General features: G+C 38.3%; 1 protein-coding gene across 7 annotated transcripts; it reads left to right on the forward strand.

Moving 5' to 3' along the window:
• The first annotated feature begins 806 nt into the window (after positions 1–806).
• Positions 807–25,775, forward strand: btk (Bruton agammaglobulinemia tyrosine kinase). 7 transcript variants are annotated; one of them, XM_041255873.1, is made up of 19 exons: positions 2,878–3,094; positions 9,394–9,764; positions 9,872–10,040; positions 10,875–10,979; positions 13,194–13,275; positions 13,778–13,903; positions 16,587–16,654; positions 16,934–17,127; positions 18,545–18,607; positions 19,897–19,951; positions 20,114–20,193; positions 20,750–20,877; positions 21,319–21,393; positions 21,665–21,836; positions 22,515–22,731; positions 23,293–23,357; positions 23,582–23,700; positions 24,122–24,279; positions 24,787–25,775. In XM_041255873.1, exons 3-19 carry the CDS (start codon positions 9,900–9,902, stop codon positions 24,904–24,906), a joined length of 1,968 nt encoding a protein of 655 aa, XP_041111807.1. In that variant the 5' UTR covers positions 2,878–3,094; positions 9,394–9,764; positions 9,872–9,899; the 3' UTR covers positions 24,907–25,775. The 7 variants fall into 7 exon arrangements, with proteins under 7 accessions (XP_041111810.1, XP_041111811.1, XP_041111812.1 ...); XM_041255876.1 differs by lacking the exons at positions 2,878–3,094; positions 9,394–9,764 and adding an exon at positions 807–892; XM_041255877.1 differs by having other exon boundaries at positions 2,873–3,094; positions 9,394–10,040; positions 16,937–17,127.
• The last annotated feature ends 609 nt before the right edge of the window (positions 25,776–26,384 follow it).

Below are 26,384 nucleotides of genomic sequence, written 5' to 3' on the forward strand. Positions count from 1 at the left end.
GAGCCGAAGACAGAATTAATTTTAAGGGAAACATTACAAGGGGTGGAAGATAAAACAAAAGCGAAGAGGATAGTAGAAGGGTATAGCGAAAAAACGAGGGATTATTTTGATAAAATGACAAGAACAGTGGAGAAGAAAAGGGAGACATTGGTTTAGCATTTGTCCAGTGTTGATAAGAAGGTACACAGCAGGTGTAAAAATAGAAGAGAGGAATCATTTTGAGTAGAATTAGAATAAGACATTGCGCCATTAATACATTCCTTAATATCACAGGCAAACACAACAGTGGAGATTGTGACCAGTGCAAAACAACAGAATCCATGGAACATGCTTTTTGTAATTGTACAAAATATATTCTACAAAGAAGAAAGATGATTGAGGCAGGAAGGCTTGACAAGTCTTGTATATTTAGACTTTTTAAAGCATATTACCTCAAACAAATATGACAAAACACAAGTTCATAAAGGATACAGGGAGATACAACTCCATTTAGAAATAAAATAAATATTTGTATTCTGTTTTATGACCAGTAGATGGTAGCAATGAGTCACATCAGTGATTCGAGCAGCCGCCCTTTCATTAAAGAAGAACGGCATACCATGGTGACCACTATTATTAATTACTGAAGTGCAAGGTTGACTGGGTATTCATTAATCATGTGGCATGTAAGTTGATAACAGTCTACACAACATGTGCGTGGGGCTTGGTACAGAATCACGTTAAAGTAACCAAAGGTTGAAATGGTGTTGTAGGGTTGTCGATTAATTGATAATAAGGGAACTGTTTCACAGTGTTTGGTTGTGCCTGCGAATGCCCAGCCGTGGATACTCAGGAATGCAGAAGCTACAGATCTACAAAACATCTCCAAAAATAGTCTCTCACTGAGGATTGGGTAGGAATAATCTTTATTATTTCCTTATTTTATTTCCAATTCCAATCTCCGCGACCTTAGGGGATAAGTTTAGGATAGTTTCGTATCACAACAACGTGTATTAGTGTCAGAACCATGAAAACAGTCGTGTAGCACCAGGACAGTATGTGAAGCACAAGTATCTGACTGTGTGACATATTTAAAGAAAGATCTTTCCTGTGAAACACATTTTTGACACACACTTAAGAAAAAATTGCAATGAGGACCATTCCGAATTATTATAACTATTATAAACTACATCCTGACGTCTCAAGATGATCATTGTCATATGATGCAAAACTACAGTTAACACTGATAACCGGAAAGAAAATATGCTGGAACTGTGGAGGCTAAAACTGGAAGTTTAGCAGAATTGATTGCATTTACTGGAGGGGTGCTTTGGTAAAAGCATAGTAAAGTAAGGTATCATCACAGTGGTAAAGCATTGTAACATTTACTACATTTCTACATCACAGATGTTCACCTTTGTTTTTGCAGCCATCATTGTTGTTAGTTCCTTGTACTGTGAACATGGCGCAAGGAACCGAAAAACCATACTGCATATTTATAAGGAAAATGATTCAGCAGAATCAGCATTCACTAGGGCTACTGTCTATGTTACATGTGTAAAAGAAAACTACCACAGAGAGAGAGAGAGAGAGAGAGAGAGAGAGATAATAAAATATATAAAATATGTACATAAAATAGGGACAACTTTTATTATAAGGGACTGTGGCAACATAAGTTGGCACTGTGGTTTTCTTGTTTGGTCTTGGGCACAAAGAACAAAGAACAAAAAAATGAAGAAGTAGAAGTTGCTGCTACTTCCTAGTTTGAAATCACATCCTGTCAGTCATCTGACCTATTGCACAGGAAGTGATTGGATACCATCAAGGAACAGGGTTCATTAATTTTTTATCTTTGTGGTTCTGAAAAGTATGTGTATCAAATGAAAGTTTTTTAGCATGAGATATGTGGGGGCCAGTGATAATGCTGCTAATCTAATCTGAGGTAAGAAAATAGATTCTAATCTTGGTTTGAGCTCATTTAAAGGGGTATAGCCAGGGGTTCATTTGTGCCGGATCGCACACTTTTTTTTTTCTTTTTGTCTGACAGGTGAGAATGATGCCGTTTCCGAATAATGAACTGTATAGGAAAACGTGTCCTGTAATGGTATATTTTAGGATGTAACATCAACGAGTAAGATAATTACTAGTTTTCTTCACAACCAAAAAGGCGAAATGCCAAAAAGATAGGGCTTGTCTCACCTGTTCACCAGATTACTCGGCCCGCCCCTGATATAGTTCAAACAAGAAGATAAAACATGGGTAGGCAAAGGTTGACATGCAGCGACCGACACCAACAATAAGGCACAAAACCAACAAGCACATGAGAACTTGAAGCAAATATGGAAGCTATTGTAAATCAAGGTAAGTATATTTGGTCTAAAAACAAAAATCCTTCTTCCATAATGATAAGATCTGGTACCTTTTTGTTCACAAAAGAACCTCTGGGAATAGCTAAATGAATAATTCCACAAGTCTTACCTGTTGGACCCTTCCAGTCACTCTGCAATTCTGACATGTGCCGTGTATAGAGATACACAATAGAACAAAATTATGTTTTTATAATGTATTTGGTCCCATAAGAGGCTAAAGAAAGCAGTCAGCATGCCTGGCTGCCACTTTTAGGTCTTTTACGTGGCCAGTTGGTTAATGACAGAAAAGTAGGTGTGGTCGGGGTGGGGGCAGTTTCACTCACTGCGATAGTATTTCTGGAAGTATTTAAGATGCTATAAATGTCCTCTATACAGAACAATACCACATCCTTTCTGAATTTAAGCACAAATCTTTACTGTGCATATCTTTAAGTAAATGCCAGAATTATTGTTTGTTTTTGGTGAGCCACAATTTAGAACAAGAGCAACACTATAAAGCTAGTGAGGTAGTAACATCCTCTATGCAGCAACAAATAACAGCCTTATCCAGGAAGCTAAAAGGGAACTGTGTAAAGAAAAAAAGTTCCTATTTAAAGGTTGGGGGAGGGCTGTGCTATCACTTTGCTAACAGACACATCGAAGGCTTGACACAGCCGGCTTCCAGCAGCGAAATAAATTACATCCATAAAACGGAGCCACGCTTATTTGCTTAGGTGTCTTGTGGGCTGGATTCGAGGAGAGTGGAGGTAAGTGCAGGTCCTTTTCAGTGTTGGCACTAGGGGGTCGCAGGGTACCTAATGTACAGTGGGCAGTCTACCCAGTGTAGTGTTCAGAGCCCTTATTGATGCAGTGCAGCATGAAAGCAGGTCCACTGGAGCAGATGTCATGATGCAAGCATTTTTACAATATTCAGCACGTAGCATGTGCTTTTAATAATTTTGTATTATTAGAAGTATTGTTATTTATTTATTTATTTATGGCCCCAATTAAGTGCTATTTAAGGGTTTTCGTTGTTGCCTCTGTATTCCGCTCTGAAACCTTTAATTTCCTCCTTACCCTTGACTGCGCAGAATGCAGAACAACAGCTTCTGGTAGTGTTCAAAAATAAATCCAGCCACTTCTGTAAAAAGAAAAAGATAAAACAGTATATTACAAACATTTAAAAAAATCAGTTTGTGAGTTGATTTCTATTTTTATAGCCATGCAGACAATCTAGTAAATCTCAGGGTCGTTGGGCTAACGTTGGTGATTTTGAATAAACAGAGCTGAATTTATCTTATGACAATCAACTGGGTCTGTCCAGCTGGCTCTCAGAGACTCGCCTGGTGGAGCTTTAGAAAACATTGAAAATACAGTATAAACCCTCATTTCTTAATTATTGAACCGCACCTTAAAGGTTACAATGAAGAGTTTATCGGATGACAGCCCAATGCAATCCTGCACGTCTATAGGAGGATAGGAGTGTATGATAAAGGTTTGGTGAAGATTGGTGCAAAATTAAGGTGATGAGCCAAGCTGTCATATAAATCACAAGGGAACAGCTTCATTGACAGGTGTTACTGTAATTTCGGTAGTGGTGATACTGGCTCTTTCATTAAAACTCAGTAAATTATTAGACTGTGCAATTGTTATTCTAACAGTTGAATATATGAAAACCAAAACCAGCTCAACAGCCACCTTAATGCTTAAATGCTACCAAAACCTATTTAAAAACTTGAATTATAAAAGACATGAAACCAAATTTCACCAAGCCAGGTGACAGCCAAAGGCTTGTATAATACCCTGTGATGTTTTAAAAGTAGTTTGTTTAAGAAGGATGGTATCTTATATAACCATGAAGATACATTTTCTGTAGAATGGTGTCAGTAATCCCCTACATTTCTGAATGTGTATAATTTGCTGAATGTATATAATACATCACTTTACAGAAGCATACCATTTTTGGACTGTATACCACATGACTGCATGTGCACTAGGACAGTTTGTAACAGTTCAAGCTTTTCAACCCACACCCAGCGTCGTAACCAGATGTGACATTCTACCAAGGTCACACTTAGGTTTCAAGCTATAGCTGGTAGTATTTATATGATCACTTGGTATTTACTATTCAACCTCCAAATCTGTGTTACACTGCAAACCAACAGAGAAAATTCACAAGTCTTTTGTACTTTACCAGAATGTTTACATGAGCATCAGCACTGATAATGTAAAAAAAACAACCAAGGACACGACCTCGGTATCCACATCGCTAGTTAAGGCCATGCTCACACCCTAATACATTCTGGTAAGTGTAGTCCTGCTGTGAAGGTTACCTGAGACAGGTAAAACTAACAAGAATGCATTGGGGTGTGAGTTGAAAAGCCTGAACTTTCCCAAACTGTCCTACTGCACATGGAGTCATATTGTAACCCTGGATCAGGGGTGGCCAGCACTAGTCCTGGAGAGCCACAGTCCAGCAGGTTTTATAGGTAACCCTTAATCGTCAATTTCTAAAGACTTGGAACAATTTAATTTTGATTAGTTAAGCAGTCTTTTTTTCAATTTAAGTAGTAATTTTGTTCAATTAAGTAATTTAGAGATAATTTGGAACAAAAATCTGAACACCCTGCAGCTGTCATGGACCAGAGCTGATTTAATTGAACAAATGAACTTGCTAAAATAATCAGCGACTTGAATTCTTCAGAAATTGATGATTTAAGGGTTGCCTATGAAATCTGCTGGATTGTGGCTCTCCAAGTAGAAGGGTTGGCCACCCCTGACCCAGATGGACCAACTGCAAAAATAACTGCAGAAAATAAGAATGAAACTGACCAGAAAACAAGAGCATTAAAAAAACGGTTAACTCTGAGTGAACTTTGAAGACGTGTCAGCAGTCACAAAATTAGCAGCTCGTAATTATTAGAAAGCTACTGGACTGAAAGCAGGGGAGATCAGAGAGTGCTCTTGAGAGCCATGAGAAACATACCAAAACATAACAAAGGAAAACATTGTAATAACTGCACTACACACCACTTTAGCATTTTTGTTCTCTAAACAGGTTACCCATTTTAACACTTGCTCATCATTGGTGTGGCAGGGCAAAAGCCCTGCTGCTGTAAATGGTGTGTGTGTGGGAATGTAAAACAAAGAACCTCCTCACTGTTGGCCATGTCTTATCAGATTTGACTTACGAGACTTGACTGTCAACTGAATTCCAGCAATTACACTACAGCTGTCTCGTAATTCTCACTGTAGGAAGACATCTTGTAAGTCAAAAAAAGCATTCAAGTATTAGCAATGCAACAGGGTTTACTTACAGTCTACTCCATTGGGTCATTGCATCACTGGGTCGTTTAGTACAGGTTGGGCTTTTATGGGTGTTAAGCATTAGTTCTGTGACTGCTGCAAGATAACTAAATGGGTCACTGGCCCATACATTATATTAGAATATTAATTAATCTCTTTACAAATCTTGCTCATTTGGGTTATCTGACCCTAGCACCTTTGTTACAAATTAGTCAGTACCAGAGGCTCCATGCAAATAGGAAGGATATAATTTGATAGAAGCTGGGATAAGATCCTGTCAGGAGTTCAATGCGTGCTTGGAGCCAATGCAGGCACATTAAGTAATAAGACCTTTCACTATTTAAGGCATAATGACACAGTTGCTATTCTACATCCGTGGTTAGCCTTCTCTTGCATGCACTTACCACAGTGATGTGCAAAAAAAAAAAAAACCTCATCTGATAATTTTCATCAGGAAGCTCTTTATATGCACTATATTAGGAATGCATATTGGAATTAACACACAATTGATATAACAGACACTGCTTGTCTTGTGCAGTTGATTTTAAAATCTTATTGTAGTTACTATGCATTAATATTGGGTAACACTCAGAACACACAAGGGAAAGCCAGGAGATAAGAATACACAGATCTAACTGCAACACAGCATTTCTGTGTGTGTGTATGCAAATAAAACTGTGGTTGTTTCCTTTGGTACAGAGCTCTGCATCCATTTTTTACAATAAAGTTGCTGTAAGAGTAGTCCCTATACACAAGGGCTATGAATTAAGTCAGCCCAGTTTTACATTTTCATGCAACTAGATCCAATAGCATACAAACAATAGCCTGAGTAGTTAGAAGACTAGTTTATAAATGTTTCCCAAAGTCTTAAAATATAAAAACAGAAATCTTTTGTAAGTAATATAAAAAACAATGTGTCACACAGCTCTGTGTCAAGATAGGGCCAACATGGGACTAGCTTGATAGACTAGGCCTCAGGAATTAATTGTGTCTCAGGTATTAATTGTTCCCAAAATGCAACCGGAGGAAACCAAGATGACTGTGCCCTGCTTCACTGTATCATTGCGTGTGCTTTGCTCAGTTGTACACAAATGGCAACTGGGTTGACAGATTAAACATATTTCTTGGCCAGCTTTAACTATACATAAATAGCTATGTAGCTGTGCATAGCTGCTAAAGCCATGGTCAGTGTGACAAATTGACTATTGTTTCTATATATTTGTTAGGATGACAAATAGAAATACGGGATTTGGGATAAAATGGCTTAACCCTATCCTGGACTTAATTGCAAGCCAATGGGTCATACTGGCATTTTAGGTTGAAAGAAGAATAATAGTATGACCCAAGCTATCAATTCAACACAGGAAGAGCACATTTAAGATTTAAGCTGTACCTTTTTTTCAGACTGAAACCACAGTCCAGTTCTCATACAACGACATTGGGACCGCATTTTAAATTTCTTTGGAAAAAAAATACCTTTTTTTCTACAAGAGACGTAACTTTTTTTTAAATAGCAAAACATTGCCCTAATATACCCAGTTTTAGCAGTACTTCAGCCATCCGTCTTTCTGACTAACATGTTGAAACCCAATCAGCAGGCAGTTTTGTAGAATATAGCATGCAGGGAGTCTTTGCAAATGTGCTAAGGGTAACACTTGAGTGTGTGAGTGCTTTAATAGTGTGAAGGTGGGTGATACATGGTTTATAAAGAAGGCAGGAAATGATTAGGGGTTTAAAATAGTTTTCTGTTTGACTAGAGCATTGATAATGGACAATAGGTACGGACAGCTCTGTTTTTATCTCATTATATTAGCTTTTACTAGCAAAAATAATATGCAGTATAGTTGAGATCAAGCAGTAGAGGGTCTTCAACTACAATACCTGGGGAATATCCCCTAATGTTCAGACATAAGGTCACATGGCTGTTGTCTAATAAGGAGCATCATCAACGTTCTATTTTCTGTGTGCTGTTCAGATTCTTATGTATCTAGTGTGCTTTTTCACAGTTGTGCTTCAGCAGATTCTAACTATAAGTGTATCATACCCTATAACTTTACCTATTTGGCCGGTATAATACTGGCTGTCTTATTTTGCTACCAGATCCTGAACTTGATAATGTGTACATCATTTTGAAATCCACTGTCCTGAGTACCAGGTTGAAAGTGACTATTCTTTGTTGTGATGTAACCCATCCCAACCCATAAAACATACATATTTTAAAAGAAACTTTGTGCTCTTCTACCTTAAATTTGCTCTAACCTTCTGATGATGATAATAATAATAATAATAATAATAATAATAATAATGTAGTGTACCTATTTTCAATGGTCAAATATTGGAGTGTATGCTATATAGTAGAATATATACTCCAAAATATAACTACAATACAATACAGGATAATATTAATATGCATAAGAAACTGGATTTGAACCATCAAAAACTACTTACTCACGATTTCATGAAAGAGGAAGATATTATGAAGAGGCTCATCTGTCTTAATTGTGCCCAATGTTTCAATGTTCCTGGAGACCAGGTTTCCTGGTCAACTAGTTAGGAAACCAGATTCTCCCACACAGTCTGCATTTGCATCATAATGGAGAAAATTAAACCCACAACCTGCAAAAGTGTCTCAGCAGGCGATAATAGATTTAAAAAAAACAAAAAAAACATGGGATTTGGGAGTGCAGATTTAAAAGAAATCACATGACTTCATTTTTAACAGGGGGTATTAATTGCGCAGTGGGCAAAATGTGACTCTTATAAAGGTCTGCAAGTTATTATGATAAAAGCCTCACAAAGTGTAGCCAAGCATGCTGTTGTAAAAGCAAATTAAAGCTTTGAAATCAGTTTGCCATGGTAAAGTAGACATGCATTTGAGCAGGTGGATACAAATTAGGAAAGCTTTTTCAACAGTTTTTTTTTTTTTTTGTTTTTTTTTTTTTTTTTTTTTTTTTTTTTTTTTTTTAACACAGCAGTGGCATGCAAATCAGTAGCCCATATCTGTACTTTCATTTTTAATCATAGCATTACTCAGATATGCCGCCAGTTGACTGAGAAGGCTGTTGTTGATGACTCAGTTAATGGGTTAAGTTAGTTAAATAACAAAGGAATGTATATTTGAGCTACTGAGTTTATGAATGAATGGAATAATTAATCAAACCTTTTCTCAAGCCTTGATGAATTTTGTTGCGAAGAGATTCCGATAGTTTTGTAACATAAGACCTTGTGTTGAGTGAGAGCTGTGAAAATGAACCAGTGTAGCTGAAAACTCCTGTTAAGAAACAGCGTAGCTACAGTGTGCAGTTAAATAGGGGAGACAGCAAAATACAAGCCCAACCAAATCGACATGCAGTCCTGTGTCCTTCTTTACTTTGTAAAGCCTTGGGTTCAATTAGTAATGCAAATGTATATGTAATCTCAAGCACTGCCTCTGCTCCAGGGTTCAGTGGGTTTATGCTGATGCCCTTATGTGATGAACAGATGAAGTTTATATATGAAGATAAAATCAGAGGGACACAAGTGTGTTTTTTTTGTTTGTTTGTTTTTAATCATAGTTATGAGGCATACTGTATTACTAAATTGATTGCTGTTGTAACAGGGCTAGGCGTGACCCAACGACCTTGCACACTTTTGCATTGTGGTTAAGCAATAGAGCCTGGCTCCTCTGAATTCTGGGTTTTAGATTTGATTTTTTATTTAGTGTGCCCCTGATTTTATCCCCAGTTTGGAATGTCCAATCATTTTTTCTTCCTCACCGCAGCAATTCCCCACACGGCTCAGGAAAACGAAATGTTCAGTGGGCGTCCTCCGATCCCATGACCGAGCCAGCTTTCTCTTTTACACCCAGGAACTCGAGAACAGATTCCAACAAGCTACCGCCCTCTGAAGGACAAAGGCCAGCCCTGCAGGAGTCTGTCCTGCGCTTTTAACATCATTTCATCGACAGGGGATAGACTCCGTAACGGCAGTGTATCACACAACACTGTCTGCTACACTGTTCTTTTAAAATATTTACATATGGTTGTAAGAATAAAGCCCACTAGATACGACCACACTTGATTCTTATATCATATGCTCCTTAAAGTGGGCTATTTGACAAAGAGGAAGTAGAAGATTCAGCTCCTTGTTACAGTAGGTGGCATAGAACACATCTGTTTTATTTGAACACTGTTAAACAGTAATCTGATTACATGCTTCACTTCTGTGTTGACTAATGGGCTTGTATGCTATCATGTCAGGTGGACGCAAGAGCTGTAGGACTGGACAATGAGTACTTCCATATTGGAAGACATTTTCCTCAAACGATCCCAGCAAAAGAAGAAAACATCGCCACTGAACTATAAGGAAAGGCTGTTTGTTCTGACAGCTGACAAGATCTCTTATTATGACTATGATATTGAGAAAGGGGTATGTCTGCATTTCATAATTCCCTACTTGATTCTGGTGTCACAGTGGCTGGTTGCTGGATTTAAAACAAGTTATATGAACCTAACTGTGGTGAAGAACTGAACCACACGCAACAGCAGAGATTATAATTCAATGGGGTCCATTCAAATGATATAACCAGTAGCAGATCTGAATACCACAGTTTAGATCAGTACTGCACGACCATGTATCAGTGTTATCAAAATCAAACATCACACAGTGCCCGGGAGCAGTGTATTTCTATCTGTAACAATATGAAACATGCCAGGGAGGGTAATATTTTAATATTCAATTACATCTGTGGCAGTGTTTGGATCCACAGCTGTTCCCAGCAGTTGGATAGACCCCAGTGCGTTTTAAAGTTTTCTACCAGCGTTGCTGATGGGTCAGTTCTTTGACGACTTTGTATAGTGTTTCTCCTGACCAAGGGATTATGGTTTCCAGCCTAGACTGAGATTCAGGGCAAGGATCATGAAGCCCTGCTTCTCCTTTCAATCCCTCCTCCCTGACTTATTTAAACCTCAAGGAAGACTGGTCGATTGTGACACATCTGATTCAGAAGCATGAACAATAGATTAGAAGCCAGACACACAGACTTTGCCCCAGTGTAAGGTTTGTGGCACTTTCTTCATAAAGGGAAAATGTTATGGTTAGAAAAAAAAGAATACAAATATGTAACCAATCAAAAATACGTAGTGTCGCGTTTTAGTTATGTTTAACACTTTAAATTAGTGAGTACAACTGGTAACTTGGTTTCTGTAATCTATTTTTGTATTACGAATAATATATATGTGTATATGTTTGTTTGTTTTTTAGAAAAGGAAAGGTCTGAAGGGGTCAGTGGATATTGACAAAATCAAATGTGTAGAAACCGTGGTGCCAGAGGAGAACTGCCACTCTGACAAAATGTTTCCTTTCCAGGTAACCACGCCGTAAACAGTTGGTGCTCCTCATTTAAACTGTGTTCATTTGTGTTTAAATGTCTTATTTAAACCTGATGTACTCAAGTAAGAAGCACCTGACCTGTTATTAGTAAGCAAACTTAATCTAGTTTCGTTAACCAAACTTAAGGTTTGTATATTAAACAACAGGCCGTCAGGGCTAACAGGCCAATAAGGGGAGGCAGGGGGACGAGGGGATCTGTGTATTTGCTGTTGTAGGGTGTTTACTTTTTTAATTTCAAGAATTTGGGGGGAATTACAACTACGGTGTTTTGCAGGCCTGCACTCTGAAAGGGGTTGAGCAGAATGTTTAATAGAAATCTTAAAGCCAGCAGAGCAGTCAATCCAAGCCCAGGGTGATTCCCTTTTGAGGAAGCTTTGTTCTGTGGCTGTCATGTTAATAATAGCAGCTGGTTATCAACTAAACACACAATTGCCTATAACGAGTTCCTCCACTCTATATATCTAATACCTGTACAATTCACAGTAACTCAATAAGATATTGAGCAATGTTAAATGTCTTTGATTTTAGTTCAAATATCATTTCCAATTTAATGGAAGTTAAATGAACTGAATAACATTACTGTAAACTTGCTTTAGTTTATACAAACTTAGTCAAAGATTCACAGACATGAAAGGCAACAAGTTTAACTAAATTTGCTGGGTTTTGGCTCCACATTCATTACAGTAGAATTACAAAAAACAGGACCGGCCTCTGAAACCTTTTCAAAAGGACACATGAAGCAGATTTGATGCAATTGCAATTGCATCTGTCTCTGCTTTTTATGCCCCTGGTCTGGTTTCTTCTGGTTTCATTCCTCTTTATATATTTGACTTACCTGATATCTTCTTATTTAACCTGTGCCCTTGAATGGACAGCGTGATGTCTTTGTGCAATAACTTTTATAGATCTATCCCTCCAAGTCAATTTCCTTTTCATTGCATGTTTATAATATGTTAAGGTGTTATTTCTTTAAGATTTGCTCAGTATGTGCTAGATCTGTCATATAGCAACTTTATATATGCTGAATGGGAAATACACTGTTATTATTAGTATTACTATTATCACTTCATATATATGAAGATAATGCTGTTTTATATTAGCTGTGAAACTGGAGCAGATTCTCAGAAAATTAATTAACAAGAATTAGGAAGTTCACAGAAAAAACATGTTTCCACAGTTTAAGGATGTGTAATCAGACAGAGGCAGTCCCTATCTGCGGTTCATAATGTTAGCTTAACTATACCACACTTTTTAAAGTCATGCTGGTTCTTGTTAGTGTAACCGTTAAACACGTCAGGGTATGACACTGTAAACACACTTGTCATGCTATAGGTAAGCCAGCATCCTGGTTAACGGAAATGTTTTCCTTGTGAATTTGGTCAGTTACCCCAGATCTGGTCTGGCAAGGAGTGCAGAGTTTAACATTTCAAACTCTCTGTTTCTTCAGAAGTACAGATTTAACAGCTCATGGCTGAAGTAGGAAATAAGAGAAGTGAGAATCAGCCATCATTCATTTTAGTTTCTGGGCTGAGGCTGTTGTGACTGTTCACCAGGTGTTTCAACTGAAATAAAGCAGCACGCTAATAAAAGCATGAGTGCCTCGAGAGAAAACAAAAACAAGATTTCAGTTTCTGCCCTTTAGATGGAGGACAGATTTGCTTTGCTCCAGTGCAGGGTTTGCAGCATGTTGCTTTAAAAGGAAGTCAAGTCCGTTATTGCTAAACGACTACAGTACGAGAGAACCTGGGTGCTTGGATGTTGGTTCTTAAGGCTGTGAATAGTTTTACTCCTAGTTTGCAAAACTTGAACAAGAATGAATAATAATTAAAATATAATTTGGCGTCGTATAAGATACGTAAAAAAACAACAAATGCTATGTAGAAGACTCAGGGGAGGAATTAAATTAGTGAGCCGTGTCAACAGAAACGAAATCAGAATTATCACAACGTTCCCCTAACAATCATACATCAGACATGAGCACCCACACACTTAGCATGTACACACCCATATACACATGCACACACCAAAAACAAGAAGATGCACTTATGCACTTATGGTAGAGCCTGAATAAGTTGTTTTATACACCTGTGCTAGCTGAAGTTTAATTGCTCGGGGAGCAATTACTTAAAGCATCGACACGCAATACCTTCTGCAAAGCTCACAATTGCCAGCCTTCCTTCCGTCTTGCAGATTGTCTATGATGAAGGCCCACTCTACATTTTTGCCAAAACGGCTGATATTCGAAAGCAATGGATCCATAAGCTGAAAGAAGGTGAGAAGTTTCTTCCTTGTGTCGTATGGTGCAATGTTAGTGGATTATAACAATGTTAGCTCAAAACTGGGTACTGCAAGGTATTCCAGGACACCTTCTTCCCTTACACTCATAACCCTCACCCATAAACACCAGGCAATAACAGAAAAGGTTGCTATAGTACAGAAAGTGAAGAAACTGCACCCTGATGTCTGCCATTTTGGCTCAAGCTGCTCTTTAGTTTATCGTAAGATGATTCTCTGTTTGAGCCATAATGTCATCAGTTTCATAATCTCCTGTGAACTAACAGGAACTGCAATTATGCAATAGAACCATGAGGTAATTAGGCAACTGTTAACTATCTATCCATTTAAGTACTGCATTTTACACACACACACACACACACACAAAACAAGAATAAAGCACTTTATGACATACAGCAGTGTTAGCCTGACATAGCTGTAAATTCCAGATTTGCATGTATTTGTGTATTTATTTGCTTACTGCATGTATTTGTTTGCAGTTGTGAGAAACAATAAAGACCTGGCTCAGAAATTTCACCCATGCTTCTGGGTAGATGGCCAGTGGCTTTGCTGTCATCAAGAAGTAAAGCAAGCCTTGGGGTGCAGAGTGATTGAGTCTAAAAATGGTGAGTGCAGGACAGTCCCAGCGGGTGCTTTAGGCAGTACACACTGCGGAGGGGGCCTGTGTGTCTCATAAGGAATTGAACTGACATACTGCACAGCCTTTCTTCCACTTTGATTCCTGAATTAAAAACAAATTGCATCCGCACTGACCACTATTAACTTAACCACTAAGCAACCACTGCATTGCAGCCACCTCCTCCTGCAATAGCAGTGATTTTAAAATAGTGGCGTTCGGAAGATCATTCAAAATCTTAATGAGTGGAGTTGCTGCAGTTCCAGCTATTACAGTGGCTTGCGAAAGTATTGACCCCCCTTGGCATTTTTCCTATTTTGTTGCCTTACAACCTGGAATTAAAATGGATTTTTTGGGGGTTTATATCATTTGATTTACACAACATGCCTACCACTTTGAAGATGCAAAATATTTTTTATTGTGAAACAAACAAGAAATAAGACAAAAAAACAGAAACCTTGAGCGTGCATAAGTATTCACCCCCCCAAAGTCAATACTCTGTAGAGCCACCTTTTGCGGCAATTACAGCTGCAAGTCTCTTGGGGTATGTATCTATAAGCTTGGCACATCTAGCCACTGGGATTTTTGCCCATTCTTCAAGGCAAAACTGCTCCAGCTCCTTCAAGTTGGATGGGTTCCGCTGGTGTACAGCAATCTTTAAGTCATACCACAGATTCTCAATTGGATTGAGGTCTGGGCTTTGACTAGGCCATTCCAAGACATTTAAATGTTTCCCCTTAAACCACTCGAGTGTTGCTTTAGCAGTATGCTTAGGGTCATTGTTCTGCTGGAAGGTGAACCTCCGTCCCAGTCTCAAATCTCTGGAAGACTGAAATAGGTTTCCCTCAAGAATTTCCCTGTATTTAGCGCCATCCATCATTCCTTCAATTCTGACCAGTTTCCCAGTCCCTGCCAATGAAAAATATCCCCACAGCATGATGCTGCCACCACCATGCTTCACTGTGGGGATGGTGTTCTCGGGGTGATGAGAGGTGTTGGGTTTGCGCCAGACATAACGTTTTCCTTGATGGCCAAAAAGCTCAATTTTAGTCTCATCTGACCAGAGTACCTTCTTCCATATGTTTGGGGAGTCTCCCACATGCCTTTTGGCGAACACCAAACGTGTTTGCTTATTTTTTTCTTTAAGCAATGGCTTTTTTCTGGCCACTCTTCCGTAAAGCCCAGCTCTGTGGAGTGTACGGCTTAAAGTGGTCCTATGGACAGATACTCCAATCTCCGCTGTGGAGCTTTGCAGCTACTTCAGGGTCGTCTTTGGTCTCTTTGTTGCCTCTCTGATTAATGTCCTCCTTGCCTGGTCCGTGAGTTTTGGTGGGCAGCCCTCTCTTGCCAGGTTTGTTGTGGTGCCATATTCTTTCCATTTTTTAATAATGGCTTTAATGGTGCTCCGTGGGATGTTCAAAGTTTCGGATATTTTTTTATAACCCAACCCTGATCTGTACCTCTCCACAACTTTGTCCCTGACCTGTTTGGAGAGCTCCTTGGTCTTCATGGTGCCGCTTGCTTGGTAGTGCCCCTTGCTTAGTGGTGTTGCAGACTCTGGGGCCTTTCAGAACAGGTGTATATATACTGAGATCATGTGACAGATCATGTGACACTTAGATTGCACACAGGTGGACTTTATTTAACTAATTATGTGACTTCTGAAGGTAATTGGTTGCACCAGATCTTATTTAGAGGCTTAATAGCAAAGGGGGTGAATACATATGCACGCACCACTTTTCCGTTATTTATTTTTTAGAATTTTTTGAAACAAGTTATTTTTTTCATTTCACTTCACCAATTTGGACTATTTTGTGTATGTCCATTACATGAAATCCAAATAAAAATCAATTTTAATTCCAGGTTGTAAGGCAACAAAATAGGAAAAATGCCAAGGGGGGTCAATACTTTCGCAAGCCAGTGTATTTTCACCACTGGGGAAGTCAAGCAGATTACAGTATTGAGGTGGTTTTGTGGATACCCTGCATTATTAACTGGTGGCTATTATATAATATGAAAGTATCTTTCATGTATTTTAAAGGGTACATAAAGACCTTTTTTATGTTATTGTGTTACATGTTCCCATGTGTTGCTACAAGTGTTTACATAAGGTGTGTGTATTGTTAAATTTATTTATTTATTTATTTATTTATTTTACATTTTGACCACTTTCTTAAGCTTTTAAATTGAATTCCCTGCCTCAAGATGGCTTCTCATGTACCTGGATGGACCTCTCAGAACTACATTTCCCATCATCCTCCTGCTCACTGGTAAATCCATCTCAGTTACATATGTGAGCAGGAGGATGAGGGGAAATGTAGTTCTGAGAGGTCCATGCGGGTACATAGGAAGCCATCTTGAGGCAGGGCAGCTTAAAGGTTTAAAAAAGTGGTCAAAATGTAAAAAAAAAAAAAAAAAAAAGAAATAAATAAAACAATACACACACCTCATGTAAACAGTTGTAGCAACACATGGGAACATGTAACACAGTAAAATCAGAAAAGGTCCTTATGCACCCTTTAAGGGTAGTTTTACATGAATCAGTTATTATTATATTATTGTACATACAGTATTTGCTCCTTCTATACTTCTAATAAATATGTATGTCATACTAGAGTACTAGTCACTAATGCCCATTCCCTAATGTTAATCACTTTTCATATAATTCCAAGTATGTCGTCGGATATCAAGGAAGCCTCTACCCCCAACTCCAAAGGAAGACGAGGCATGCGTCAGACAGGTACTGAACTGCATGAACTGTAGGTTTAGTGTATGCTGAATTGTGCCAGCACACCGCTCATGTCATTAGGAGGTCCAGAGACCATACTAGTTTTTTGTTCAGTGTGCTGGACACTCCAACAGGACAAATGGAAATAAGCCTCTGATATGCAGTTTTAACCATTCATGCTGCTTTAGTTTACGCAATGCAACCTTGGGTTAAAAGGGATCAGTGTGGCGTTTTCTAATTGTGGAGCAAGCTTCACTGCAGAGCCTTTTCTGTCTTCAACCCTCTGCCTAGGAGAAGGCATCAAGGCCCCTCCCTCCCCAGCCCACCCCATCTCCTGCACCGCCCCCTTCTTCGGAAAAGACTGTGACGGCGATGTACGACTATACTCCCATGAACCCACAGGACTTGCCGCTGACCAACGGGGAGGAGTACACCATACTGGAAATGTCCGACACTAACTGGTGGAAGGCCAGAGACAGACACGGGTGAGACAAGCAGTTTGGATGCCCTCTCTACAAGCATTTAGCTTTCCATTCATATCCCACACAGAATGAAAACATATTTTCAATTTCCAATGTAGTATGACTAATTCATATTTAATCTTTTGTGTTCTTTTAAAAAAGATTTTAAAACAATGTGTGCGATACTTTATAGACTCCCCGGTACAGGTCTTCAACCACCAAGGCTGGACAGCTCTACAGGACTGTGCAAACATGCTGTTAGAAGCAGCACAGGGAACAAAAAAGAAAGAATCTGAAGGGGACGGGAAAAACAAAGAACAGAAAGAGTTACAGAAATGAGGAGGGAAAGTTAAAGGGAAAGACAGAATCATGTAAAGGGGTAGTCAGCAAACTAAAGGGCGGATATATTAACCCTTTGGTTCTCAGCACATTTTTAACAAAATAACAGTGTGAAGTCAGCGTTTAATAGCAGCTCTTAGTGTTTGGAGTCCAGTACATTATTTATTGTCTTTAAAAAAAAAGACTTTTACTATGCTATCAAAATGATATATATTTAATGAAAGATTAAATGCTTAGTAAATCTATGTAGGGAAGTAAAAATGCTGTTGTTAATGCTGCACACCTTCATGTTGCACATTTAGCAGAATTATTATAATAACTGGAACATGGGGGTTCACACTGTCTGTTTACTGAATTCTGTTGTTGTTTTGTAGGCTACTTTATTCTGCATAAAAAGGCTTCACAATTTAACACTGTTTAAAGGTTAAAAATGATTGTCATAGTATATGCAAACGGTATCTATAAATAACGGTTTGAATTTGCATCATCACTGTCTGAGATTTGCATATGGTAACATACAGACGCAGTTAACAGTAACCGATAAATTCTATATCTACTTGTGACAGAAATACAATGAACCCGACATGTGAGGGTACTAAGCGAGGACAGAGTTTTTTTTTTTTTGATGGGCTGGCTTGACAGTTCTTTCCCCGAATCGGGAAGTCAGTTAGTCTGGAAAAAGGCAAGACTCAGTTGCAAGAACCTATTGACCTGGAAGGGAAACAATGTAGCAGCTGCATTGTTTACCAAGGGGTCGTGCGTGACAGCATATAAAAGGGGATGGAGAATCGTAATCTCTTATTGAGTAAGTTTTGTGTTTATGTGGGGATACAATAATGGGACTATTATTTCGGGACCAGCCCAGGGAATATAAAAGTAAGTAATACACGCAGCTGTATTACTTACCAGCATTATTATTTACTGTTGGTTTCGCCGTCCGGCACTGGACATAAAAATAAATAAAACAAACCTTTTTACCCGGATTACATTGTCTGTTCTTTAATCGCCTGCACCTGCACGCTATCAATCACTTTTCCACACTACCTCACAGCATAAAAATGAAACTTTCACAATTTACGCTTTATTATTATTTTTTTTGCAGGCAAGAAGGTTACATACCTAGTAACTATGTGGTAGAAGCTGGGAATGAGCTTGAAAAGTATGAGTAAGTATGAAGTCTGTCTTGGTTTTGTACTATATGATAAAGCAGGTTTACAGAGTAAGGGAGCAGGGATATTTTAAGAAACAAGCCACAGCACTTGAGAAATGCTGAATGCACTAGTAAAAGAACACATTAAAAAAAGTACACATTAAAAAAAGAGTGATCTTTTATCCTGCATTATTATTAGCATGATTTTTGTTTTGTTTTGTTTTGTTTGTTTTTTTAATTGGGGGAAAAAAACACACCAAATAAAGTTACTGGTACCAATAAACAACCCTGACATTTAACTTGGAAGTCTCAAGTTGTTTTTTTAATTAATTTAATTTTTTTTTTTTCTTCTAGAAAAGCAATGTGCTAATAATACATGTGTATTGAATCCTGCAGTGTGTAGGCCCTCACTGCTACCTTGCAGCCATTTTTCAGTGTGAGTTCTAAACAGCTTCAGCCTTCAGTGTGCTGTGAACAATATTAAAAGGTGATTCTGTTTAAAGATTAAGCTCACATTAAAAATGCATGCAAAGTAGGAACAAAAACCTTAAAATAAGCAAACGTGGGCCTACATAGGGTTTGATACAGATGGAAAAAAAGTAATGACAATAGATAAACCTGCAAATACAGTGTATGATAGTTCCATTAAAAGTGAAAGAACTTTCATATTCAATAGTTCATATTGGGGCACCACTTCTATGCAAAAGACCCATCTTATTGACCCTGTCCTTTAATCATTTGAGTATCCATTGCAATGCAGCTGGTTGGTCATTCATTTCTGTGCTACACACCTGTAGTGTCTCTTTTCCTCAGAGTTACTGTGGTGTATGAATACAAATTGCATTCTTTATATTAAATATATCACTGCCATGATGACAAAAATATTCAAGGCCAAATGAGGGAAATCTGTCTCAGTTGTAATTATTTTTCTCTAGGTGGTATTAGCTCTGTCTTGGGTTTGCCCAGTCCCAGAGCTCTGGTAACACATTGCCCTGGTAAAGCAATCGGCTATAAATGGATATAGACAGCCGCACAAGTCAAATATAGACTAGGCATAACCTATCTATAAAGAACACTTAAATTATCATGAATCTTTAAATATGCTAGACGACTGTTTTTCACTAAGCTTTAAATACTAATAATATTTAATTAATGAATCAAGTCAGTTATTAATACCTATCAGCACATGTTTATATACGGTTACGAATGACCCAAGTCTTTACTGCCTGTAGATGCCAGGCTCAGCACTGAATAATGTGTCATACTGTACATAACTTCTTGATTTTTGTTTGCTCTCTTGCTAGATGGTTTTGCAAAAACATGAACAGGAGTCAGGCTGAAAACCTTCTGAAAAAAGAGGTTGGTATTAGAAATGGCTACTGGTATTTATGTTAAGTCCATCTGCATTGCTGTGAGTCAAGTGAACGCACCTGCGAGATGTGGTTTAGTCTGAGCTGCAGACAGGACGCTGGTACGGTTTTCTGTATGTGTGTTTAACTTCACCTTTCTTTTACTTCTTAGAACAAAGAAGGAGCATATTTAGTCCGAGATTCCAGTAAAGCTGGGAAATACACTGTCTCTGTGTTCAGTAAAGCTACCGGGTAAGCCAATGTATGATATTCCTTATTTTATTTCTTTTAAGAGACAGTGATTGAATGACAGACAGTCAAGCAAACGGATAGCCAGAAGTAGTGATAGAAATAAATATATAGATGGCAAACAGCAAAATATATACATATTAAAATCAGCTTTAGCAACCAGACAAAGAGAGAGATTCAGGAATATACAGCACTTGTTTGGAATAGTGTAATAAAGCACAGTGAAACCATGGAAAAGCAGAAGTAAACATTGTAAAGCCGAGAGCAGTATGGTAAAATGTATTTTAAAAAAACTTGGCAAACCAATGTTAAAAAAAAAAAAGTGAAATGTATCAGAAGACTGCTAAATTACTGTGCAGAATGTACTGTGGTAAGAAGGGGATACATGTACCAACAATGGCTATTGAATATGCATTAAGACCTGCTAGGACTGAAGTACTTCTGATTAATGAATGCAATTACACTGCAGTAAAGCTTAGCACATGCAATACATCAAGCTCCTCAGGGATAAGTAGAGTTCTGGTAATTGCTTTACTAACAAGAGACTCTGGTTTTCTAGGGAGGCTGGGGGGAATTGCAGACATTATAACATTTGCACCACACAGGATGGACAGTTTTACCTGGCAGAGAAGCACTGCTTTGGCACCATCCCCGAACTGATCCACTATCATCAACACAACAGCGCAGGTACAGCACCATGTTTAAGAAACCCAAGACTACATTCTAACATTTTTTTTTTATTATTTTTTATTTACTGATTCAAATAACGTTGTTTTTTTTAAAATCTAATGCGACTTTTTATATACTGTAGGAGAAAGCTGAAACTTACGATGATATTTGAATTCACAGTAGCTAAGACTTACAGGAATTATTTTAATCAATTGCAACTACAAGGAAAGCAGAAAAACTTATTGCAGCAGAATTACCCAAACAGGTGTATTTACCTGACAGAGACTGGAATTTGATTCCGATACTTCACACTTGAACCACTAGGCTGGCTGTGATGAGCCCTTGTAGGTATTGTTTCCAGCCACAAGAGGGAGACAGTCACACTGTCTGTCTAAGAAGTGGCGTTTTAAGAGATCTCAAACATAAACAGAGAATAACCTGCTGTTGTTTTGTTTCCAGGGATGGTAAGCAGACTGAGGCATGTTGCAGCACTTGAAGAGCGCCATGCGCCCTCTACAGCTGGATTAGGATATGGTAAGTGCACCCAAAAGTTCTTGGAGATTTAAATAATGCCCCAGTAAATCAGTGTCCTAAACTGAATCACTACTGAACTGGTCCCAAATCATTGATGTGAAAAGCTTCATATTCCATTCCTTTTTCACTGGATAAATCCATTGTCTGAAAAGAAACTTTAGTTATCTGTCCGTGGGATTGAGATAGAATATTAAGACTGCAGAGCAGATTCAGCCAGGACAGTCGCAGAAGGATTCCAGCATTTGAGCTGTGCTTGTTTTTGTGTCTGCAGGGGTATGGGAGATTGACCCACGTCATCTCACCTTCTTAAGAGAGCTTGGCAATGGGCAGTTTGGAGTGGTGAAGCATGGGAAGTGGCAAGGCAAGCATGACGTGGCCATCAAGATGATCAAAGAAGGCTCCATGTCAGAGGATGATTTCATTGAGGAAGCTAAGGTCATGATGTAAGTTACACCTTCCACTGAGGACCCAATGAAGGGGTGGTCTCAGTAACCTGGAGAGGTACAGCCAAGAATAGCGTTTCTTCTTTTGCCAGGTTTGTCCCAGGCAGGGACTGTAATAGTATGTGTGGGACTTCATAGACAATTCTTCCACGCCAGGAACTACATGAAATCCTATCAAATCCAAACAACAAATGGGCAATTGGAGCTTCCCTGTAGACAAAATAATAAATCTTTTCTTTGAACTAGGGTGAGGTTGGAGGATTCCCGTTATAAACAGGCCTGTTCCCTTTTCTTGACCACTATTACAATCCCCAAATTGAGATCCGATCTGGGACAAAGTGTCACTTTGGAACTCATTACATTCACACATTAAAACAGCCTCTTCACAACGTCTTTTTAAATCACTTAGAAATATTTATTTTCAATCTGACCAGGGTTGCAAATCCAGTAAATACTGACTTGGACCAGGATCATCTAAACTGGAAGTGTTTTCTTTTCTGTGTTTTTATTTTGTTTTGCTGTTTGAACTGTTTTTGTCTGGTTTGAATGACATGTTTCTTTTTTTGCCATTGATTTTTTATCATGTTACTTCTTGCCAGGACCCCCTTGCCAATGAAAAGTGTATTAAGGGCTCCATCCTGGTTAAATAAATACATTTCCATTTCAATTTGCCATCAGGAAGCTCCGTCACCCCCATCTGGTCCAGCTGTACGGTGTTTCCACGAAGCAGAGGCCCATCTACATTGTGACTGAGTTCCTGTCAAACGGCTGCCTGCTCTCCTATCTAAGGGAGACCCTCAAACGGCCTCAACCCATACAACTGCTGGAGATGTGCAAGGATGTCAGCGAGGGGATGGCCTACCTCGAGTCCCAGCAGTACATACACAGGGACCTGGTGAGAAGATTCTTGGTTATTGTGCTCATGGAATACCTTGTATTTCCAATGGGAATGGATCCGTGCACTGCCTGGAGCTACAGGCTTCGGCACCTATGGCTAGCCACCGAAATAAAGAGCGTTTCAGTGCTTTTTACCAAACTTGGCCAAACTCAGAAATGCCTGCAGTGTGTCAAAGATCACTGGGGGAATTGTATTGTGTTGTTTTAAAGAAAAAGGAAGTAACAAATACATGTAACCATAAGCTCATTACAAATAAAATGGAACCTGGTTAAGAAGGAAAGCATAGCCAAACAAACAGAATTTTAAAAAAGCAATGCGACTTCAGACTTTTGTCTCGTGTGCTGAAGCAGGATGAACATTGTTGAAATTAACAAAGTTCTCTGCTTTTGGCAAGTACAATAAAACTTAAAGAAAAACAATAAAGAAAACGCCATATGTGTGCCTATATAAAAGAAAAACAACCACAATGGTAGCGATTTCCTTGTCGGGTTGTTCTCTACATGCACTTCATTTGTATCCAGTTTTATCTCTGTTCTCTTTGTTATGGTCCCTCTCTAGGCTGCCAGAAACTGCTTGGTGGATGACTATGGGACTATCAAGGTGACTGACTTTGGTCTGTCCAGGTACATTCCTTTTCATTTTATTTATGTGCACACTGTCAGTATATAACTACGTGATGATCACACAGACTGCTATAGTATAGAGTGAATTATATTGTTTATCCCACTTTTAACTGTGGAGGGTATTATTCATTTTGTATACCCAGAACTCCCCCTGGAGTGGATTATGCAGTGCATCCAACAGTCCTGTAAAGCTGCACCCCTCCTTTCTCTCTCCTCTTAATTAGGTATGTCCTGGATGACGAGTACACCAGCTCAGCTGGGACAAAGTTCCCTGTCCGCTGGTCACCTCCTGAGGTCCTTCTCTACTGCAAATTCAGCAGCAAATCGGACATCTGGGCTTTTGGTCAGTGCTCACCTTCAAAATCAAAAAGCTGTTTCTTATTTCACCAGTAATGATAGCACTGCAATAATACTGATCGACTCAAAAGTTAACAATTAATAAGTAGGTATTACAGGCCCTTTCATTTTATTAGGCACCGACTTATTTCGTGCAACCATAATCTTCTTAAAGAGGTGCACTGTGGTAAGAAGCAACCACTCAGCATGCCAGCCTAGTTCCAGCCCTAATATTGGAAAGGCCAGTGAAGACTTTTCGTGGGGTTTTAGCCCAAAAAACATGTGACTGTTTTATTCTGTTCTAGAATGAGCTTAATTAGTTTGACATACTTTACAGGTAACATACTCAATCACATCTTATTAAGCCCAGATGGGTGAGTTTGGGATTATGCTTTTCATTGTAATGAAGTGGTATTGTTGTTCCACAGGGGTCCTGATGTGGGAGATCTACACCCTGGGGAAGATGCCCTTTGAGCGCTTCAACAACACAGAAATCATTGATAAACTCCTATCTGGCTATCGCCTGTACCGCCCCCAGCAGGCCAATGAGAAGGTCTACAGAATCATGCAAGACTGCTGGCGTGAGGTCTTTACATTGTTGTATTAAAATATATGAGAAATGCATGCAACTGGATGTTGAAATAAACTTTCTACTGCTGACCAACGCATGTTTAAGGACCATCTCATCAGGGTGTTCATAGATTTTACGACCTTTAGCTTAACACACAGTGCTGTCTGGTAACCACATTTTGTAATGAAATGTGTATGTTAGCTGCTTTGACGACAACAAATATAGGTATTCTTTATATTGCTGCCACAGTGGACTGTATAGTATTTTATAGGCAAGGTTAGATAGCTCAAAGCAGGGTTTTTTTTGCAAGAAAGTATTGATTCGGGTAAAATTAACATAATTTTTGAGCAATAATACAGAAAAAATCCCTGCATAAGATTTTAAATTATTCCCCAATACTGGTCCGATTTCCTTCATATTCTCATATGCCAGTTATAAGGAAGTGTGTATAATCCTTCTATTTGTCCCAGTTGTTAACAAATAAAAGGACTGATTTATTTGTTTTTTCCTTGTTATTTCCAGAAAGCAGAGGATAGGCCTACCTTCGAGGTGCTTGTCTCCTACATTCAGGATCTCCTGTATGAACTCCAGGAGGATAATTCTGAGATCCAGACCAGTTGGCGTTTTCCTGAGATACTTTAAGACACTTTCACAATAATGAACTTTCCACAACACAGAGAGAGGCGGGATGGAGTTGCAGTACTCCACAGGATATATGTGAATAAAATATCCTTTATTTTATTTTTTTTTAAATTAAGACATTTTTTAAGTGTTACAGAATACTACGTATTTATTTAAAATAAGAACCTCAAAAGTTTCAAGAATCTCTGGTCCAGCTGCTACACCATTAGTCTCAGTTGATGTAGGAAACACCGCATTTGTTCAAAGTGTTATTTCTAAGTGATGTAGGCCTGTTTCATCCATCCACTAGGGATAGATTAGTGGTTATACTGGTGTATCAGCTGAATTTAATATTTCAAAATCCCAAACAAGTTGCTTTTCAACCCTAAATTAATTCAGCTTCAGTACTGGCTATTTTTCTAGGTGTCATATGCACCAAACCTATATTTTAAAACAACTACAAAAATAAAATATTCTACGTGAGGAAGTAACAAATTATAAGGTTATTACAAAAGAAAAAAGAATATCAAAAAAATCTGTTAGCTTAAAAAAAAAAAAGAAAAAAAAAAAGGTTTTGTCTTTTTAACTTTGCTTTGTTTGCCTTGGATACCATCTCTTCAGTTATTTATTTTACTTGATGCCATCTCTATGCCAGAATATTACAATTGTCTAATTTGTTTGCTGCCTGGTTATTTTATGTGACATTTCTTACCTGTTTAATATCTTATTATGTGTGTTTTGTATAATAATGTATTACTGTGTCTGCAAAGATCCTTTGGCTCATGTATAAAACTACCACAGCTTTAAAATGGTTTTTCAGAAGCAGCCCCTAACCAGAGACGGAAATTGAATGATACATTTTATTATATATCTATCTATCTATCTATCTATCTATCTATCTATCTATCTATATATATATATATATATATATATATATATATATATATATATGATCAAAACAAATGTAATGTAGGTACACAAATGTGAATAATTGATTTTGGAAAAATGAGAGAGAGAGAACTATTAAATTATATAACAAATGTTTGTTTGTTTGTTTTAATATACTATCTACAGAATGTTCTTCGGATATATTGTGAGTTTCATAGGTCTACAGTATGTGAAATGTTTGCCTAGCATGGTGTTTGTAATTTTAAAAACCTCGTAAGATGTTTAAATTGATGTTAAATATTCCGGAAATAAAGATGGTATAAAATACTGTTTCAAGGCATTCGGAGACTGTGGTAAACTGAAAAGCAACACGCTGACAGCACTGACAACTGAAGCCTACTTGCTTTCTCTCTGTAGAGAGGACGGGGGTGAGTGAAACAACAGGACAGGGATTCACTTCAGTCTTTGTGTGGGGACAGATGGAAGACGCAAATGCATGATGGCCTCATATGAGCAATAAAGCAACGGAAAAAATGTACAATGAAAAATATATTGTGTGTCCTAAACATTTTTTCAGCTACTTTTAATATTTCATACTTGAAACAGTTATA

This window comes from Polyodon spathula, chromosome 7 (assembly GCF_017654505.1).
Source record: "Polyodon spathula isolate WHYD16114869_AA chromosome 7, ASM1765450v1, whole genome shotgun sequence".
NCBI classification, from domain to species: domain Eukaryota; kingdom Metazoa; phylum Chordata; class Actinopteri; order Acipenseriformes; family Polyodontidae; genus Polyodon; species Polyodon spathula.

Excerpts from the sequence above, each read along its gene's own strand:
- btk (XM_041255876.1), top strand. The coding sequence starts at position 9,900 with ATGAGTACTTCCATATTGGAAGACATTTTCCTCAAACGATCCCAGCAA. Across the intron at positions 21,837-22,514 it reads GAGGAAGCTAAGGTCATGAT|GAAGCTCCGTCACCCCCATC; the intron begins GTAAGTTACACC and ends ATTTGCCATCAG. Across the intron at positions 24,280-24,786 it reads TGCAAGACTGCTGGCGTGAG|AAAGCAGAGGATAGGCCTAC; the intron begins GTCTTTACATTG and ends TGTTATTTCCAG.